We start from the raw sequence: 20,043 nt of genomic DNA on the forward strand, positions 1-20,043 counted from the left end.
GAAAAAAAAGGGTCAAGGATAGCTGAACCTTTAATGCTACCTTTCACCCCCTCTGCTTCCTCAGATATGTTACACTGACACTTCAACAGCAGTTCCTTCAAATACTTCTGCCAGTCTCCAACCACCACTTGCTTAATTGTAAGCTCTTCAGTGCAGGGATTCTGTTCTCATTACTGCATTTATGTTCGGGTAACTAATACTGTAACGACAGCTTGTAACACGTTATTATCGGTGTTTGCATTGCACAATGGAAAGCCCCATGTAATACTAATCTGATGCAGCAATGCAAGAACGTGAATTACGCAATGAAGCCTGTGCAAACGTATTGTCTACACATACCAAATGTGATAAAAGTACTGTGTCATTTCTATACTGTTGAGCCACTACACGGCAGACCACATCTCAAGGGTACCTAACACTAATATAAATTCTTAATAACCTGTGCATTACCAGGAAGAATGATTTATAATAAATTTGTCAAAATTAGTTGCATAGTTCTAAGTCTGATTGAAGCTCTTATTAACCTGTACATTACCAGGAAAAGGACTCTGTATTAGATTTGTCACAATCAAACTGCAAGCAAGCAAGTTCCCCTGAGAGTGGGAGATGCAATGGAGTGCGCTTTTAACAATTTAAATGTGGGAGGGCGTGAGCTTCAACTAGGTAGGATGAACCACCTTCCAATCAGCTAACACCAGCTGAACAAGAATTGTAAAACATACACATATACACTCCCCCCCCCCCATCACACCCGTGTATAAAAAAAACTTTCCTCCCCCACCCCTCCGTGTATAAACACACTTTTTACATAAGGTTTCATAAGAAGCACATTAATATTCATGCAATAAACAACTTTACTAGAGGCTTTTGCAACACTATGCAGCATTACAAGCACATTCTCCCCAAATATCAACATCGGTCTGAAGACATTATATACAAGAGTGGCAGTTCTTAATCACCGTGCCGACGTCAGCTGTGGACGAAAGTCCGCATCCAGGAGTCACCGGGGTGTCATCCGGGAGACAGACAATTAGATGCCCATCTGGTTTGCCAAGATATATCTTTTACAAGCTGATCTAGCTGCCCGTCTACTGCTATGTTTCCCGCCAGTTTTACGAAGGTCATTCTTTTCAAACATCAAGAAAATCAATTTGACAGTTTCTAAGTTACATTACACAGCATACTATTGAAGGTTAACATCAGCATAGCTTGCCAACCTCTATTTTGTATTATTGCCCACTGATGGGGATTATCATTATTCCCAGAAGCCTACAGATGCTTTATTGTGTTTAATCAGAATTTTAAAGACATCTCCAATGCTTTTGATAAAACTAGGGCACTCCTGCTGTTTTGAAGCACGGTGCAAACACAAAACCTCTTGAGAACGGACTTTCAAGGTCAAAGAGGCACAGAATAACAAAAGAAAAATAGCTCAAGAAAAATGTGAGCCACGACATGCACAAATAACTTTACTGCACAAATAACTTTACTGCACAAATAACTTTACTGCCCATTTTTTTTGCGTGCGTTTTTTTTTTTAAATTATTATTTTTCATTCCTGGGCTAATGATATAGATATAGAGATAGATAAAGATAGACAAACACAAACAAATATATGCTGCTCTTTAGATAGCAATGTATTATGCTGTCAACATATTTGTCAAACAGCTTACTCCACTCCACTCCACTCCACTCCACTCCACTCCACTCCACTCCACTCCACTCCACTCCACTCCACTCCACTCCACTCCACTCCGAAATATTACTGTATACCCATTTGCATGTCTTAGACAGGTCTGCAACCCCGCCTTTCACCATTATCACCCAGCACTTCAACTGTAGCAAGGGATTCTGGGAAATGACATGCAAATGAGCACACAGTGCCACCTTTTGCTTCAAAACCATAAACATGTTCCCCTATAGGCTTAATCTTGCTGCATGGTCACAGCTTTGAGCACAGCCAGGGTTAAGATGCATAGCCAGTAAACCCACCCACAGACAGCTATTTCGACCTTAATGGGTCTCAGTGTGGGGTTGGTTATACTGGCTATGCAAAAAATGAAGCAAGGGATAGGTTTTATCATACTTAGTTAAGTTAAAGGTGGCACTGTGTGCTCATTTGCATGTCATTTCCCAGAATCCATTGCTGCAGTGGAAGTGCTGGGTGATAATGGTGAAAGGCGGGGTTGCAGACCTGTCTAAGACATGCAAATGAGCATACAGTAATATTTCCAATTGAGACACAGACACACACAGACACACACAGACACACACAGACACACACAGACACACACAGACACACACAGACACACACAGACACACACAGACACACACAGACACACACAGACACACACAGACACACACAGACACACACAGACACACACAGACACACACAGACACACAGACACACACAGACACTTTTCTGAACAGTTATAAAAAATACTTCCTCGTTAAATCTTAGGTTTACGTTACAAAAGTAATTCCGTCTATGTACTTACTGGGTAAGTTTTCTGGAGGGATGGAAGAATAGGTTCAGGTAGGGCTACGAAAATAAAGAATACATCTGATTGACTTCTAATAAACAAACACACACACACAATATTGTAGTTAAATCTAAACGAATATGCAATATTTAAAAAAATAAAAAATAAACACTCCTTCCCCCCCTCCCCCATGCTCCTTGAAAAGACTAAAATAGCCGCCTACATGTAAAATCAAATATTTAACAATAATTGTCATTCTTATGAAGACATTTACATTGAATCTTCGTATTTAAAGACTAATCTGTAATCGGCAGTAGTCACTGCATGAAACAGTTCTGCTCGCTCAGAAAACAATCGCTATGAAACCACCCTCTGAAGAGGCTTGTTTAGTTGAACGCTTATATAATGATTTATAAGTTATTAGGGGGTAAGGAAAAAGGAAAGGAAATGAAAATGAAGGAGAAAAAAAGCATTGCAAATGAATATCACAGATGGCTTCAAGTTCCTTTTACATAAAATGCTTTAGAGCTACTGCTGCTTTAATGAATACATCCTAAGAGATGTTACAATTATCAGTACACCATGTAACGTACAAATATACAAATATACAAAGTAGCATGGACTTCTGCAGACATTTCTTCCCCTCTCATTTTAGCCCACTCCATTTCCTCTCACCAGCTTTCGACAAAGCCCTTTGCCTTTTATATATAGTTAATCATGCAAACTGCGGCTTTATTCACTAATGACTGTTCCACTGCAGATACACAACAGCTGTGAGCAAGTCAATCCCACCGGGAAGAAAGCAGCTTTGCCACACGCTTAGTCAGCCCCCACAAGACATCGAGCAGTGTTCGCTTTCCAAACAGATCGCTACAAGTCCTTATACAGAGTCATTCTGACACACACACACACACACACACACACAATGCTATCGTCATCTATCTGAGCTGAGGTCCTCAGTTAGTGGAGATCATAGGCAAACATCTAGAATATACATACAGTAATAACTTACTTTGTAAATAGTGCAAAACCATTAAAACGAGACTGTAGCTGCTCAATGTCCCATGACTGGCATTGTTGATTCCGTGATGACTTGCCCACTTCTTAACAACCAGTACTAATGGACGAACGCGGTTCTCTACTGCAAGAGAGAGTTTATACTACATAATAGGAGCTATCTTCAGCCGAGAAACTGATTCTTTCAAAATTACCTTTCAACAGAAATTAGACAGGTCTCCATAAATCTAAAGACATTCAAAAACAATCGTTTGTCTTCAAAACAAAAATAGGAACAGTCAACACTGCTGTGTGTGGTTTATTTAATAAACAAATGCAGCTACTGATAACAACTTGGAATAGGAAATACAGTTATATGTTGATTGTCTGCCATAGTAAATGTGGTCAAAAATCATGTCGGGTTTACAAAATAGCAATAAAATTTCAAGCCTTTCCCTGCTATACACAAGGCCTAAAAATGGCATCTTTCACAAATGTGATGAGAATTTTTTCTGCATTAACAGAACTTATGTCTATATGGAAATAGCTTTACACAGCAATATTACAATGCTGCTTGAGAAAGTGCCTCAACTCTGACAGTGTATATTGGGACTAGAAGTAAAAAACTATTTTAGGTTCTGTTCCATTTGATCCTGATAACAACAGGTACCAGTGCATCAGACACAGGAAGTATGGATTATAAACCCAAGAGTTCTTTCTAGGTGCTGAAAACATTTGGACCAGCGCCTTTTGTTTGTGTTACTGGACAAATAGAGAATGGTTCTTCAATACAAATGTATACACTACAAATCCCAGAAATAAGGCCATAAACTTACCGTGTGCATAGGTTCTGAGAAGGAATGTATTTCTGATTCCTACAACATTGTTTACATTCAAGTCAAACTCCACACCACTAAAAAAAAAAAAAAAAGTGAAATATAATTACAATTCTTTCAATAGACTTGTTTTTCATAAGAAGTATGCACACAAAAAAGACCACCCTGAGCCCCAGAGGAGTGGTCTATCATAAATAGACTTGCTTTTTGTAATATGGCCATCTAAAATAGTTGTCAACAAGGAATAGAAGAAAATTGCAGCTGGTTTCTCCAGGAAAACAGTTGAACAGTGCATGCTATTCTCAACGGACTTGAAATCTAAAGTAGTCAAAAAATTACTATGCTATCTAAAATAAATGACAATTTTGTTTTAACCGCAATAAGTGCCTGGGGAAAATACAAAACAGTACAATATTACTCATTTTAAGCATGGAAATCTTAGAACATTTCTTATATGAACGATAACATGCACGTCACGCACAGAAGCAGCCGTGACACGCACCACGCACAGAAACAGCCATGACACGCACCACGCACACAAGCAGCCATGGCACGCAACACGCACACAAGCAGCCGTGACACGCACCACGCACACAAGCAGCCATGGCACGCACCACGCACACAAGCAGCCGTGACACGCACCACGCACACAAGCAGCCGTGACACGCACCACGCACACAAGCAGCCGTGACACGCACCACGCACACAAGCAGCCGTGACACGCACCACGCACACAAGCAGCCGTGACACGCACCACGCACACAAGCAGCCGTGACACGCACCACGCACACAAGCAGCCGTGACACGCACCACGCACACAAGCAGCCGTGACACGCACCACGCACACAAGCAGCCGTGACACGCACCGAAGATGCCACATTACCTGACTTTATCCCTGAACTTCACAATTGGCACTTTAGCTCTGATTAGCTGAGGTCTCTCAATATAGGCTGTAACAAAAACATGCAGGACATTACAATTTACTAATAAAAAATTGCCTAATGCAAACATTGTGCTGAAGTGAACACTTTCTTCGTACATGGGAACACGCTTTCAAGAACGTATTGGTCTGTTTGGGGGAACACGATGGTTTATAGGCAGAGAGGGGATCAGTGTGACAAAGACGCTATGGCTTTGTATGGTAAATCGAAAGCGTTCTGCAGCACACAGCTCCTGAACATTCATTGCATTAGCAACAAGTCCATACTGAAAACAATGTTTTAAAGACTCATTTCGTATGCAAGCTAAAATGTATAGACTTACAAAGCCTAGTGTAGAAGTGTTTTTGGAGTACGCTGAGTATATTTCTTGCTTCTGTTTTCTGATTCATCTGCAACAAGAGACAGACTGGTTTAGTAAATATGCTTGTTTTGCACATGCCATTTTCAACATTTTAAAGAGAACATAAAGGACCCAGACAAGGAACAGTCACGAAAAACAACCCTGGATAATCAGAATGTATGGAGCCCAAGTTTTGTACACACGCGGTAGCAGCATAGAATAATAATGCGTGAATAGTGTGTGTAATAAGCAGTTTCTGCTCGCTAAACATAAGGTTCTTGTATTGGTGTTTAAAATTCAGTAACGCGGTATGCCCAACGTGGAAAGTTGATGGTCATGTGAAGGTGTCGTTTGGTATAAATCAGGGAATATAACGCAATGTTACCTAAAACAGGAACGGATGTTATATTCCCAGAGTTAACGCTGCATTCACCAAACTAATTATATGCAAAGAAAACATCTGTATTACATCTCATTAAAATAGATTTAATGTCATGTTATTTTATTACAACATCACGTTATCTTCCAATAACGTGACATTACGTTATTCTTGGCGTTACTCATACACAGACCCTGAAATAGGAGTGGAAAGAGAAAAGAGGAAAATAACACTTTGAAATCATGCCTCACTGGCGTTACATAATGTCCGACACGGCAAAAGCTCTATTACAGGGCCTGGATAGTAGCAATGACAAGTTTAGTTATCTTTAATAGTAGATATGACACCACCTAATTTTCATGTCATCGTCACAAACAGCCGTTAACGTTAACCCTGTGCTCTTTACGGGAGAAAACATAACTTAACACTATTGTCCTTCATGGATATTAATGTTACGTTAACATCACGTTATGTGGCCTGACGGATCTTAATCAATCTTAGTCTAAGTGTTTATTGTTTGCACTGAAACCCCCCCCCCCCACAAAAAGCAATGATGCCGGTGGACGTTGATGCCAATTTCAGTGCTAGTCTTCCCACGCCCATTGATATACTTACTTGGAAGAACCCAACATAATGCACAGCGGAGTAACTGGGTTACGTAACATTTTGGTGTCTTGTCTGTAAATGTTTTATTAGAATTACTTTTCCACAGTTGAAACAGGTGTTTCCTGTATATAACGGCACTGGGCATTACTCTGGAAGACCCCATGTTGCAAAGATGACTTTTGTGTCAAGTATGCTGGCATAGGTTGATAAAAGCACCTTTGTTCACAGTACATTTATGACAATAGACAAGAACTTCATACATCAGTCAGATAATGCTCATACACATATACAAGTATCAAAACTTACTGGCTCCTCTTTAACAACCAAACACAAATCTGCATCACTGCTTCGTGTGCCAAATCCATTAAGGGAAGAACCAACCAAGTAAAGTCGGCTCTCTAGAGAGAGATAAAAAAAAGGATCATGTAATTAGAACGTCGGTTAAACTGGACTGATCGTTGTATACATAGAAATATATTTAAACAGCTACATCGAAATTTTCTTATTTGCATTGGACATACGTGGAAATATCTGCTGAATTTCCCTTTGGAGTTCTGCCCGACAGACATCTTTCTTCTTCAAGTCGCAGACCTGCTGCTGACATGCTTGAAACAATGCCAGTATTTGCTGGCTCAACTGCAGTCAAACAAAGAAAAAATAAATCATGTGTTATTCTTGTGAGAGAGAGTGAAACTTGTTATTTAAGTGATAACGTGATAATCTTGGGAAGATTTGCTTCATTCATGTAAAAGAATTTAGACCCAGTGAATTATATTTTCTCCCAAGTGCAGAAGAAGCTTGGAACGGATCCTTTAGATTTTCTCATTGGTTTTAAATGAATGGTCTTGCAGATCGAAAGGTTCAAATGAGTGAAATTAATGTTCTGTGGATAATGAAGTTTATTGTTAGCGACTTGTAAAAATCGTCCATTGATACTTATGATCTGCTCGCTTTAAAAGGGATAATCAAAAAATGACCGCCGCAAGCCTGTAAGGCATAGGGCAGCGGGTCAGGCAGGCATGGAAGATGTGAAGGGAGTGGAAGGGTCCAGCACTGATGGTCCCCTCGTCCCGCCTCTCTCGGCAACCGTATAAGAAATACACAAAAAAGGGCGCTGGGGAGGTATATTGGGGGACCCGCCATGGGATACGGGGAGGGAGGCTTGACGCTGATGGAGAGTGATCTTTCCTGTGTGTACTGGAGTGGAGGCCCTAAGGGTATCAAGGTGAGGCAGAGTCACAAAACAATATGTGCTAAATTAGTGCAAAAAAGTGCTGGTGCCACAACAAAATAAATACAGTGAACTTTATAAGTCCCGTATGTTGAAGTCCTATAAGCTGGCTTGAAAAGTCAGCAAGGCTGTCAGGCAACCAGTTTGGATTACTGTAGAAAGCAGACCTTTCTGGCGCTAGGATAGCAGAGTTAAATAAATTCCTTTGAAGCTTGTCTTGATTATTTTATCCCAATTGTGGATACAACAAGGAAGAGACCCGCGACTGAGTCTCGAAACGCGTAGGATTGTGGCACAGCATGGATACCGTACCTGAGGGAGTTTGATCGTGACGTCATCAGGAGAGGACGAGTAGGCGACGAGTGAGGAGTCGGAGCCACACGCCCACCTGTTAGTCTGACCCTGGAGCAGGCGTGCTAGGATATTTTCACCAACTAAGGCTTATGTCCTAGTTATATCTTATCCACAATTGGGATAAAAGAATCAAGACAAGCTTCAAAAGGAATGTATTTAACTCTGCTATCCAAGAGCCAGAAAGGTCTGCTTTCTACAGTCACAAAACAAAGCAGACGCAGGTCAGTATTGACCAGGCACAAGTAAACCTACAGTTAAGGGACTCACAGGGGGGGGGGAATGTAATCCCCTCAAATGATTGGTGTTTGACAGCTTTCTTGGAGCAGCCAGCTAAATCTCCTTATGTTACCTGTCCTTTCATATAACAACCCCATACAAGACAAAATGGGTAAAACCAAGGTAGACAAAACACCCAAATCCATCAAGGACTACCTGAAGGATAAGTCATCTGATAATCGTTAAATATGCCGGGTTTAAACTCCCCAATTAAAACGTAAACAAAATTATTTCTGCCCTCAGGAGAGAGAATCCAGGGATTGCTTTCTTACAAGAAACACGTCTCGCTGATGTTGAACACAAAATTGGTTGAGAAATAGGGTGGCGAGGGACAATTCTCTGGTTTTGTGTCTAAAAGAAGAGGTGTCGCCACCTTAATATCAAAAACATGCCCATTGGTGATCTCAGATTACCTCACTGACAGAGGGTCGCCATGTAACCACCCGAGGCGCCATAGAATTCCATTCTATCCCCCTCAAATATTTATGCACCCAATGGTAGCTCCAATTTTTTTTTTAAGTGCTCAACTCACTAATCAAAAGAAAACTCAAGGATTATTAATCCTAGTAGATTTCAATGCAATCATCTATTTCAAAGACAGATCCGGAGATGGAGCCCATTTTACAGGAGCTGTCCATACATTACTTAAACTTATCTCCGTCGATATCTGGGCTAACAAGTATCCTAGCTCCACGGATTACACATCTTATTCCCCTAATCACAAAACATACTCAAGAACCGACAGATTTATAGCTGACAAACCAGATTGCCCAGTATCACATGACTTAATATTTGCAGATTACTCTCCGACCATGCAATATCTATATCCCTCCATATAGGTGTGCATGATAAACCACCGTTTCGATAGTCCCCGAATAGGTTTATTTTCAAAAACCCCAAGAATAGTGATCAGATACGTCCCTGGTGGGAAGAATATATATCTCCTTTAATGATACTAAGGGTCTCCCTCCAGCCACAACATGGGAGGCGGCTAAGTTAACTTTCCAAGGAAGATTCATTGTTGTAGAAACACATTAAGAGGCAGAAAAATAGAGAAAAACGATCTAGAAGCCCAAATTAAGCACCTGCAACACCAACATAAAAATGATGGTGGGGAGGCCACACAAAAAAAACATAAAACTAAAAAACACAACTCCTTGAATTAGATTTAGATAAAATCCATCACTCCCTACGCCTAACGAAACAAAGGTATTAGGAGCACGGAAGTAAAAACTCATCTCTACTGGCCTGGCCAACTAAAAAAAACAAAGAACTAAAAACCACATCACAAAAATTAAGATAGCTGAGGATTTGGTATATACACACTGCGGAAACACATTGAAGAAGAATTTGTCAAATATTATTCAGACTTACACACAACTCAATTTAAACAGCCTGGTATCCCACCGACCTTTAAGCATCCCAACAGATATTAGATCACCTAGTCAAGGGGTCGTCAACCTGCAGCTCCCGAGCTGCATGCGGCTCTTTCCACTGCTACTTGCAGCTCTCTGCAGTTTGCCGACCCCGAGCTGCTGCCTCTCTCCCTCACTATCCTGGCAGTGGCTAAAGGGAGGGGCTGGCAGTGGCTAAAGGGAGGGACTGGCAGTGGCTTCAGGAAGGGGGCCCGGCCGGCGCCGGTTGGGCTTTTTGTTGCCGCCGGGCCCCACGTCTCCCCAGCTGTTTGCCTGCCTCTCTTGTATGGTCCACGCCGGGTTCTCATGCCAGTGCACGCCGGAACTGCGTGTCGCAAGTTCCGGTGCGAGCTGACGTCATTGAACCCGGCGGTGTAAAGATGTCCCGTGTGCCCCCCTGGAGCGGCGAAGGACATTTAAAAGACGGAGATGCTCATTGCCAGTGAAACTGGGAACATACTATTTAAACAAATACCTTGTCTTTAGCAACAGGCAAAGTGGTTTCTGCGTAGTCATACAACCAAGAGTCTGCCAAAGGCAGAACACGTCCATTCAATTCGGGAGTTGAAGGTGCTGGCAGCAATGGCAACGCAATTGACGCTGGAAGTGAATATCTGCGGTCATCTCTTAAAGGCACGCTTTGGTGAACTTGAGTTGATGCTTGATGTGGAGACTGAAACCTTTGCCGCTTGACATCATAGGGAACATTTCCCTCATCGCTCCGTCTCCTGAAAAAGAAAAAAAGCACAGACTCACTGCTTCTAATCTTCCATTTAATCAATAACCATCACCCAACACTGAACTGTATGCAGCGGGAACAAACCGTGAAACGAAGAAGGATACTCAGTGTAAGAGTCATTGGCCAGAGAGCTAAAGATCATCTACATAGAAAGCCGTCGCTGGCAAAATACTAATGTAATGCGTGTGATATCAGCAACTCATTTGTTACTGTAAAAGTGATAACATCACTTGGACTAGTAATAAAGTACAACTGCAACACACAAAAAAACAAACGCTTTTTTTCTAAAATGCTTTACAATAATTTTTGTACGCGCACAGTGAAGAGCTAAGTGATTATATTAACCCCCTTCCAATTACAGTGAAAAAACGGATAAAATATGAATTGTGAAAAAAAAAAATTCTTACCGTAATAATGATTCAAAATGTAGAATCTGCCTGTGTAGTTTAGACTGTACATAAAGTAAAAATGGTGATCTGGGCAAAAAAGAACCCATATTCACTGTGCAAGTCTTCCCAAGCTTAGTTATAAAGCATGTTTCTAGCAGTTATATGTTTTGTAAAAAAAAAAAAACTAATCAAAGTACCCGTCATTATTTACATTACAAAGATTTTTGTCAATTGATCCATTCGTTTACTGGACCAACATGAATGTTCTCCAGAGAGAGTGAACACGGTCGGTAAAACAACAGGTAAGCACAAAAGAAATCATTAAAAACTCGTCACTACACCTGCAATTGTTGTACACTGATAATGTGCAAACATTAGTGAGGATACAAAGAAAGTACTTCAGAAATGAAGTAACGGGAAACAAATAGTGTTGTACTGTACTGGAGGCCTCGTTAGCACCGGAGGAGTGAAACACTGGCGCATTATAGGCAGCTAGTAATATCATCAATTCTTTGTTAAACTGCTTTGCTGCCAGATGGGTCAGCAAGTGTCATGCAATGTGGCTCTTCTGGAAACAAAGAGGTTAAACAAAGAGCCTTCTTCTAGTTTGTTACAAAGGTTAGACATTCGTTGGTGATATAATATATAGATATATCAGATCCCACACAGCAACACTAGCTGTAATTGAAACAAGGAAGTCAAGTGTGGGGGAACTGAACATACAGAACAAGTTCTCAGGATACAAAAAAAACTAGCTAAAGCAGAGGCTGCTTTTCTGCAAGTTTTATATTTCGGTTTCAAGCAGTGTTGGTCTTAAAATAAAAAAAAAAAGCAAAAAGGGGGGTAGGACTTTCGTAAATCAGAAAACCAGAACAATAGTTTCTGTTCAATCTTTTACAAACCAACACAAATTAATGTTCTCATTCTTGGTTTCATGTTGAGTAATAGCAACAAAATTCAGTAACACACAATATTTGTTACTTTTGAGCATGTGAAATTCTTGGTTCATGACACTGCGTAAATTGACCCAATATACTATAGCTCAGGGCCTCATCTCATCGTATGCAAGAGTAAGCCCGTGTAACCGAATAAGTCAAGTATTAAATCACAAGGGCAGAGGCACACTGGCCAAGTCTGTAATTAAATCTACCCAATAATACAAGAAATAAGCAAAAAAAAAAAATCTAAAATAAATCGAACACCTAAAAATATCATTAATATAAAATACAAACATATATATACACATTTGCTTTTGTATTTCTGTATTTGATAGTCTGTTTTTATCATATTTAAATGGCCATTGTCTTCTTAAAACAGGTTTACTCCTTTCCTGTGTTAGTATATTAGGGAGGCATGTGTCACCGCTCCTTATTTAATATTGCATTACACTTCAGTGCCTCTCAAGCCTTGGGGAGCAGGGGGGTTGGCAATTTAAGCTTTATTTTAGGGGCAACAGAAAAGTATATAGGTCCATTCTTTATAGCCCCTTTACTACCAGATATTTGGGGTTCCCATCTGAGAAACATCCTATATTATTAGCCCAATAATGCCTTCGTTGTTTAATACAGCGATTTAAAAGTAATATAGTATTTATTCCTCTTAAAGGTTGGATAACTAAACACTGTGACAAAGCAATGCATCCAAGAGACATAATGGGTGGGATAAAGCCAGCTCATTTTCAATGTTTTACATGAGATTGAATTCCTGAACATGTGTCCCATTAAAAGGACACGTGCAATATCCTACTTGTATTTTATTTAAATAAATCAGTTCTGTGGTATTAGATAATACTTGCTACACTTTTTTAAAATTATTATTCAACTCTTAATGCCATGTTAAATAAGTTTCAATATACTGAGCATCCTTTGATTTCTATAGCAGGTTTTAGCCCACCGCCCCAGTGCAAGATATTGGCAACACTTTCCTGTTTCTCATAATTGGTTGCCAATATACCCAGCAGTTTGGGCTGCAAACTGCAACAAAAGACATTATTTTAGTAACATAAGAATACATTGTAGTTGCAGAGTTACTGACTAAAGGATTGATTGAAACTGAAAGGCGGCCATTAAGTGAACCCTGGGAAGCAGGATCTTTGCTGATTAAAAACAGGAGAACAAATCGATCGGCAGCTTAGGTAATTAGTTTTCAATAAAGGTAATCAAAGGCTGCATATATTAAAACAAAAATGTTGTCCGACAATTTAATGATTAAAGCTGCAGTTCAGTCAATATCCTGCATGTGTGTTTTTTTAATAAATCAGTTCTGTAGTAAGAAAAAATACTTTTAGCATTTTCTGTTTTTAAAAAAACAACTTTGAAAGACCAATTTTCTTGTATTCTATTTTAACAGCCATTTGCTAAGGCACTGCCCCTTCATGTCCTGTCACAAGCCCTGGCACACCCCTTTGTCAGCTCTGCCCTCCCTCTAGCACATGTCAGTGCAGGAGTGCTCATGAATATTCATGAGCTTCCACTGCCAGTCAAGCAGATTATAAACAAATCCCAGCTTTTAATATGTCACCAAATTTCGACCTATCAATACATGGAAAACGAATTGACCTGCAGCTATACTGTTCTTTAGCTAATTAGAGATTGCACACATGAAACTATTGAAGTAAAAAAATAAATGTAAAAAAAAAAAGACTGAACTGCAGCTTTAAGTGTGTATTAGAATGTATGGATTGTTACTTTGAGTAGGAATTAAGTCAACAATTTTCTGAGAGAAACCAATTTCACATGTTTTGATGTTGAGTTAGACTAGCCGGGAGCGCTAGTTCGTACTGTATTTACAGTAGTAAGAAAGCCTTTTCCATCTTCATAAAAGCTATTTAGGTTATACGGCAGAGCATAACAGTCCCATTGAGACCTTGCTTGCTACACAGATGCACACTCCAAGGAGATGAAATCCTGCAGAGGTTACAGATGTGACCCTGTGCATCTGGGCGTTTAATCCTCCAGGCAAAAAATAGGGATATAATTATCACTTGTTTAAAAAAATTTTTTTAAAAATTAAAAAAAAAAAGGAAGAAACAGGAAGATAGAGATCCAAGGCTCCAATGTAGTGTGTATTTTACAAACTAATGTTAAGCTCTACATACAAAAAGTACACTGAACTACTGTGTTTGTTGTGGCCTAATATAGAGAATATATCTATTAAGACACAACAGATGCTAGCTGATTTATTTTTGAGGGTGCAGGGTGACTACAACAAAGCTATTTTGGTCTTTAAGTAAATGAATAATTTTTGACCGTAAGAAATGTGCCAATGGGGAATTTTTAGTGTAACTCTTTTTGGTTGCAGTTTCAGACCTCTCCTTCCTGCTTCCAGCACCTGTGAATGACCAGTCTATTAAGAAAGCTCTTCCTCCATTAGAGAGGCCGTGGGAGCTTTTTGCAGGTGCGGCAGTGTTAGGACCTACACAGATGGGCCATAACATGACGTGGTTGTAGGCTTAAATACTTTGGCTAAAGAATTGAACTAAATGACCCTTGCTTTTGAGAAGATAAATCGGATAACCAACTGTATAATGTCATGTTAGATATAGCACTGGGGCTTTTGTCTTTTGTTCAATACATTAGGTCACAATCCCAGCAGCACGGCTTGACACAAACCTATATATGATGTGGTGGGTTTGGATTCTGAGCTTACAGGCGCTGTGCGTGCCAATCATTTTAGACCGCAAGAAATGTGCCAACGTGGCATCTTTCGTGTAACTTTGTTTGGTTGCAGTTTCAGAAGCCCTCCTTCCTGCTTCCTATTAAAGAACAGGCTGCATGGCAGAAACGTAGAAATACCTGGAACTGATCCAGCAACACGTGCAAAAATCCTGTTTCCTCTCCTTGCCCGTGATACCCATAATGAACAATTTGCAGTGAAATCAACCCGCTGCACTAAAAACTGTAAGCAAAGAACTACGTGCAAACAGAGAGAATAAATAAACGCGATATATTCCGTCATAACCAGTAAAAAAAAAAAAAAGGCTCAAGTCAATGTTCTTTCTAAAAGGAAAGTGTAAATGGCAGAGGTATGAAACGCAGAGGTGAGAAACGCACTGCTCGGAGAAACGCAGAGGCGAGAAACGCACTGCTCGGAGAAACGCAGAGGTGAGAAACGCACTGCTCGGAGAAACACTGCACACTCATTCATGAAAGTAGTTAAGAAAATCTACCTGTGACCTCTGAATGATGTAGTGAAAGGTGCAAATAACAGCATTACCCCCTGCAGCGCCACGGGGGGGGGGGGCAGCAATGCATTTATCTGCTATTGCACTGCTAGCCTCTTTGGCAGCAGGAAGGTGGAAGCAGAGCCTTAAAAACAACAATATTTCGCCAAAACTCACTTCCGGTTCTGGAACGTGGAGGACGATGTGCCAGGTGTGACCAAAAGGCTTTGATTCCCATAGGACCATGGCTGTGGCGACACAGGAGGGATGGACAAGAGATTCCCACTCAGCAGCACCCTAGAAAGACTGAAACATTTAAACATTACTGAGGTAGCCAGGATACAGCTTTATAAACAGTCACTGTTTCAATGCACAGCAATCTAACTTTTGACAATAAGTATGACCACATATACGCAGGCTCTAATTGGTTATCTGGTGAGGAGTTGAACTGATGAATCCAGCAGGCAGCCTGCCCTTAAGTTGGTGTACTGGTACTGTACTTCATTAACCCAGAACTGGTTGTACAAGCTGCAAAATGTACCAGACTGGAGCTTTATAACATATTCAGTTTTACCTAGTAGTCCATGATCGAGTGGTTGTGGATAAGCAATTTGAGATGTGGCTGCAACAGTAGGAAAGACATTTGTGGCTGAAAAAGAGAGGGGCAGCACAAATAAAGTGTGGCTGCCATTCTCTCCCAAAAAGAGTTAATGTGAGACACTAATTTCAATGAAAAAGAAACATAGCCGAGTGTATATCTGGAGTTACAACATTGCCTGGTGAATCTGTGTGAGATCAATGGCTGTTTCTCCAGCATCCTCATTTCAGAAAACTATACAAAATTATATTACCTAAAAAATGTTTTGCCTTTACTTTATTCTTATGAGACACGAGCTGTAATGTCATGTGTATCCGAGAGGCTGTAGTAGGGTGCAAAGCTCTTCCATACCGTTACAATGCAAGAAACCAGGGGATAAGAAACTAGGGTTATGTTATTCCAAACAAGAGAAGAGCACAGTGAGTAATCTATATGCGCTGCAGCCACTCCAATAATGATGCATCATTAAAACCAGAGTCTGCATATTGCTGTTATGTTTACTGTAAAAGATCCTGTATTGTCCTTTCACTGGGTGTTTTATTATAAAAGTCTGATGCTCAGTTCAGGAGATGGGAGCAGCAGAAAGATTTGGTGTCTGGGACATCAAAAGAGAGATCAGCCCATTGCCCAGAGCAGTTTGGAGGTTACAAATGGTAACCACAGACCCTAGAGCAGGAGTGGCTAATTCTAGTCCTCAAGTGCCATAAACCGGTCAGGTTTTCATGATATCCCAGCTGAAGACTGCGCCACTGATTAACCCACCTGTGCTGAAGCAGGGATATCCTGAAAACCTGACCTGTTTATGGCCCTTGAAAACTAGAGAATTAGAAAACAATGATTAACACTAAAAATACAAAAAAAACGAGCACGAAATGCCCAGGAGACAAGATACTATTATAGGAGTTAAACGCATAGGCGTCTGGGGAAAACTGCAGCGTTACAAACCTCTCAGTCTTTTGAAGAAAAAGAGCAATGATGAATGAAATATTTAAGATTTCAATCTGTACTTCTCCTTATGCACGTTGCAACATTGTAAGATTGTTAAATAGTTATTACATGTAAAAAAAAAAAAATTGACTTGCCTTTAAATCAGTTACATACTTTTGCACCAAAAAAGTTCTACATATTACTTTTTCTGAACCCAATGACCTACATCACTAAAATTGTTACATCGTTTTCCATTTAGAAACCCAACGTAAAAATGGGGCTTGTGTATGGGTTCAGGATCCGCTTCAATAGCCGCTTTCTGTGTAGATGTGCAACTGGTATTAAAGTATACAATGTTACTTCATGTCTCCAGAATTGTAGGCTTTATGCCAAATATCACAGTGTTACACAATAAAGATAATAAAATAAATAAAGATAGTTCATACATCCAACTTAAAGTTCAAAAATGTTTTCAGACAGCAGATTGTGATTGGTGACACGCAACCAGAAAGCCATCTAAAATGTGTGCTGCCATTCACACGTGTTAATATTAATAGTAGAAGGCACGTGTTTAGCCTTATTTAACCGTGACAAGAATAAATAAAGGGACTTGCTCAGCCTAACTCTTACCATTGCCCTTACCACAACGGGCCAGCCAAACCCGTTACAAGAGGCCAGCCAAACCGCTACTCTTACATGCCAGTCTAAACTTTACCCAAAGCAGTACTCAATCCTAATAATCTGGTAGAAAATAATTGCAGGCTAAACAAGAGGAAGAAAGGTGGTTATACAGCTGGCTGCCGGGTAAATAGAGACTTCTTAATATTCATAGGCCCAAAGTCACTAAAGAGTGCCAAGTTTTAGCACGCCCTAACGCCCATTCAAATGAATGGGAGTTGAGACATGCTAAAGCTTGGCACCCATTAGCGAACATGGGTCAGCGAGCTGCCTGCAATCTCCCTTGGCACCACCACATTCTCCCTCTATATCTCCAAAACTTTCATTTCTACCGCCTCCTCTCCCTACATCTGTCAGTCCCTCCTCATCTCTACTCACTCATCTGTATTCACTCTTCTCTCCCTGCGTGCATCTCCTGTTAAATCGCACACAAGACACTTCCTACTATCACCAAAGTATGTACATGAAGCGAAACAGCCCCCTGTGAGCGTGTCTCTAGGTATGCATCAGTCTTCCCTCTCTCTGTTTGTGTTTTTCTCTCTCTCCCATTAAAAATGTGCAATCCCACCTGGGGGGAGGAAAGGGGAGAAGATGGGCTCTGGCTGTGCAAACTGAAACACACCAACCTCAGGCAGAAGGGAATCCAACCAAGTATCATCTCAACATGTTTTCCACGATTAAAATAAAAAGGATTTATTTAGGTTGACATACGCGCGTGTATATTGCGATTATGATAATTATGAGGAAGGGGGGGGGGGGGTTGGCAATCAAGTGTTTTCTGTATCATTCTCCTAGCCTGTTATGTTAAGCCTGTCTTATCACAGAACAATGTGCGTGACATTACCGTGTGTACATTATTGTGTGTGTGTGTGTGAACATTGTGTGTACATTGTGTGTGCGAGTCTCTGTCACTTACTTGACATTATTTTGGAAGTTGATCTGGGCCTCGATCAGCTGCTGGGGGTTCAGTCTCAGGGGCAGTTTGCTGAGGAGGCTCCCGCGCTGCTGCTGCTGGGGAGGAGATGGGTGAGGAAGGGGCAGGCGGAGCGGAGTGCGGCCCAGGTTGGGGGAGTTAGGGAACATGCTCCTCCCGGCTGTGGGTGCACATCAGGCTGGGGTCGTCAGGCCGCACGCCGCGACCCTTGCGGAGCCCGATCTTTGCTTACAAAGTTCGGCCTTGTGTACGGGGGGGGTGGAGGACCGACAACAAAGTCTTCACCGGCTACGGGGGGGGAGAAAATGGCCGCCGATCCACCGCTAGGGTTTAGTTGGGTCGGTGATCACGTGCCCGCGCGCCTGGAGACGAGCGCTTCCGGGTGACCCTGCGCCATCTGCGGGCGGGTGGAGCCTCCGCAGCTGCTGCCATGGTAACCAGCGAAGACAATAGGAAGAGGGGGAGCGGGCTGCAAAGTCACGTGGTAGCAAACGGACCACTCAGCTGCTGCCAGTATGCAGGAGCGCCCCCTGCCGCGAACCTCTGCGTATCCCATTCCAGACACGCATTATAGCAACGCTGGCAAACTAACGTATAGTGGGCAATCTGGGGCTTAATCAACAACACCATGACGATCTCTAAATGTCACCCGCCCAGGCCTGCTTCATGTTTTGAAATCTATGTGTATCCACATAGAAAGTAATGTACACGGTCATGTGTGCCAGGTCTGAAAGGGTTTGCCACTTTTGCGAATGCTGTAGCAAAATGTGCAAATCATGTGATATGTCGCTATGGTGTTAGCAAGTTGTGAACATGGGCATTCTCTCTGGTCCAGGACACATAACACGTGAATGGTGCTCTGATAGGCATAGGCATTCTCTGCCAAAGGTCTCTGAAAAAAATATTGCACAGCGCATAGGGCTAATTGCACAAACGTTGAAACGTCTCCTCGGGTCCCACTGGGAAAGTCAGAAAATATAACGAGCACATATTTAGTCATGCAAGGTCCTGAAAAAGAAGCGAAATATTATAAAGTTCGCACCTCGACGAGAAAGAAATAAAGGCCATGATAAAGGACATGGGCCATATTTACTTGGCACTGTCAAGCCAAAGGCCCACTCATTTAAATGAGTCTTACGGTTTAGCGCTGCTTAGAAAATGTGACCAATAATATAAAAAAAAATATTCTGAAATATTCAGCCTAGGGGTTTAAAAGCCCACGTTAACTAAGCAGTGGTATTTCATACCTTCTGGCATTGGAACACACCTTACAGCTCATTCAGGAGAATGGATGGACGGTGTATTCCAGCACTTCACAAGACATGAAGTACAGTGCAAAAGTTACAAATCAATCATTGAAATGACCTAAACACAACTCCAACTTTTCAGGCCTTATCTAGGACGTGATGTCATTTCACACACTACGTTGAATACATTTTTCCTTTTACTGTACTCTTTACATTGTCTTTCTTTTGTGCACCGTATATTAGGCTATTTTCCTTAGCATTAAAAAGTACAAGATAGCCAAAGTATCCCTTTATGTGAGGGAGAAGCCCAAATATTTAGCTGAAAAATTAGGAATTTCTATACTTTAGACATGTAAATCTCCAAGGTACCAAATCAGTGACATTTTAGTGTTTATGTCCAAGAGAATGGCTTTTTTTTAATATAGCACTGGCCTCTACTAGTGAGACTTCAATGAAGTTGGCAGCCATCTTGACCCTTCCCCCTCAGGGGTCCCATGTTAGTAGTTCCTAAA

The 20,043-nt window shown here is 41.1% G+C and overlaps 1 protein-coding gene across 2 annotated transcripts in view; it reads right to left on the minus strand.

Moving 5' to 3' along the window:
* Positions 1-18,726, minus strand: part of TENT2 (terminal nucleotidyltransferase 2) — a 31,781-nt gene extending 13,055 nt beyond the window's left edge. Inside the window, exons 1-10 of one of the 2 annotated variants that reach the window (XM_075590780.1) lie at positions 18,267-18,726; positions 15,325-15,453; positions 10,333-10,585; positions 7,103-7,217; positions 6,888-6,979; positions 5,579-5,645; positions 5,199-5,265; positions 4,316-4,392; positions 3,496-3,624; positions 2,499-2,542 (exon numbers count right to left, since the gene is read on the minus strand). In XM_075590780.1, the coding sequence (XP_075446895.1) occupies positions 2,499-2,542; positions 3,496-3,624; positions 4,316-4,392; positions 5,199-5,265; positions 5,579-5,645; positions 6,888-6,979; positions 7,103-7,217; positions 10,333-10,585; positions 15,325-15,453; positions 18,267-18,433 (1,140 nt within the window). In that variant the 5' untranslated portion in view covers positions 18,434-18,726. The remainder of the gene's footprint in view (positions 1-2,498; positions 2,543-3,495; positions 3,625-4,315; positions 4,393-5,198; positions 5,266-5,578; positions 5,646-6,887; positions 6,980-7,102; positions 7,218-10,332; positions 10,586-15,324; positions 15,454-18,266) is intronic. The other variant, XM_075590773.1, reaches the window with a different exon arrangement.
* Between the last annotated feature and the right edge of the window lie 1,317 nt (positions 18,727-20,043).

This window comes from Ascaphus truei, chromosome 1 (assembly GCF_040206685.1).
Source record: "Ascaphus truei isolate aAscTru1 chromosome 1, aAscTru1.hap1, whole genome shotgun sequence".
NCBI lineage: Eukaryota > Metazoa > Chordata > Amphibia > Anura > Ascaphidae > Ascaphus > Ascaphus truei.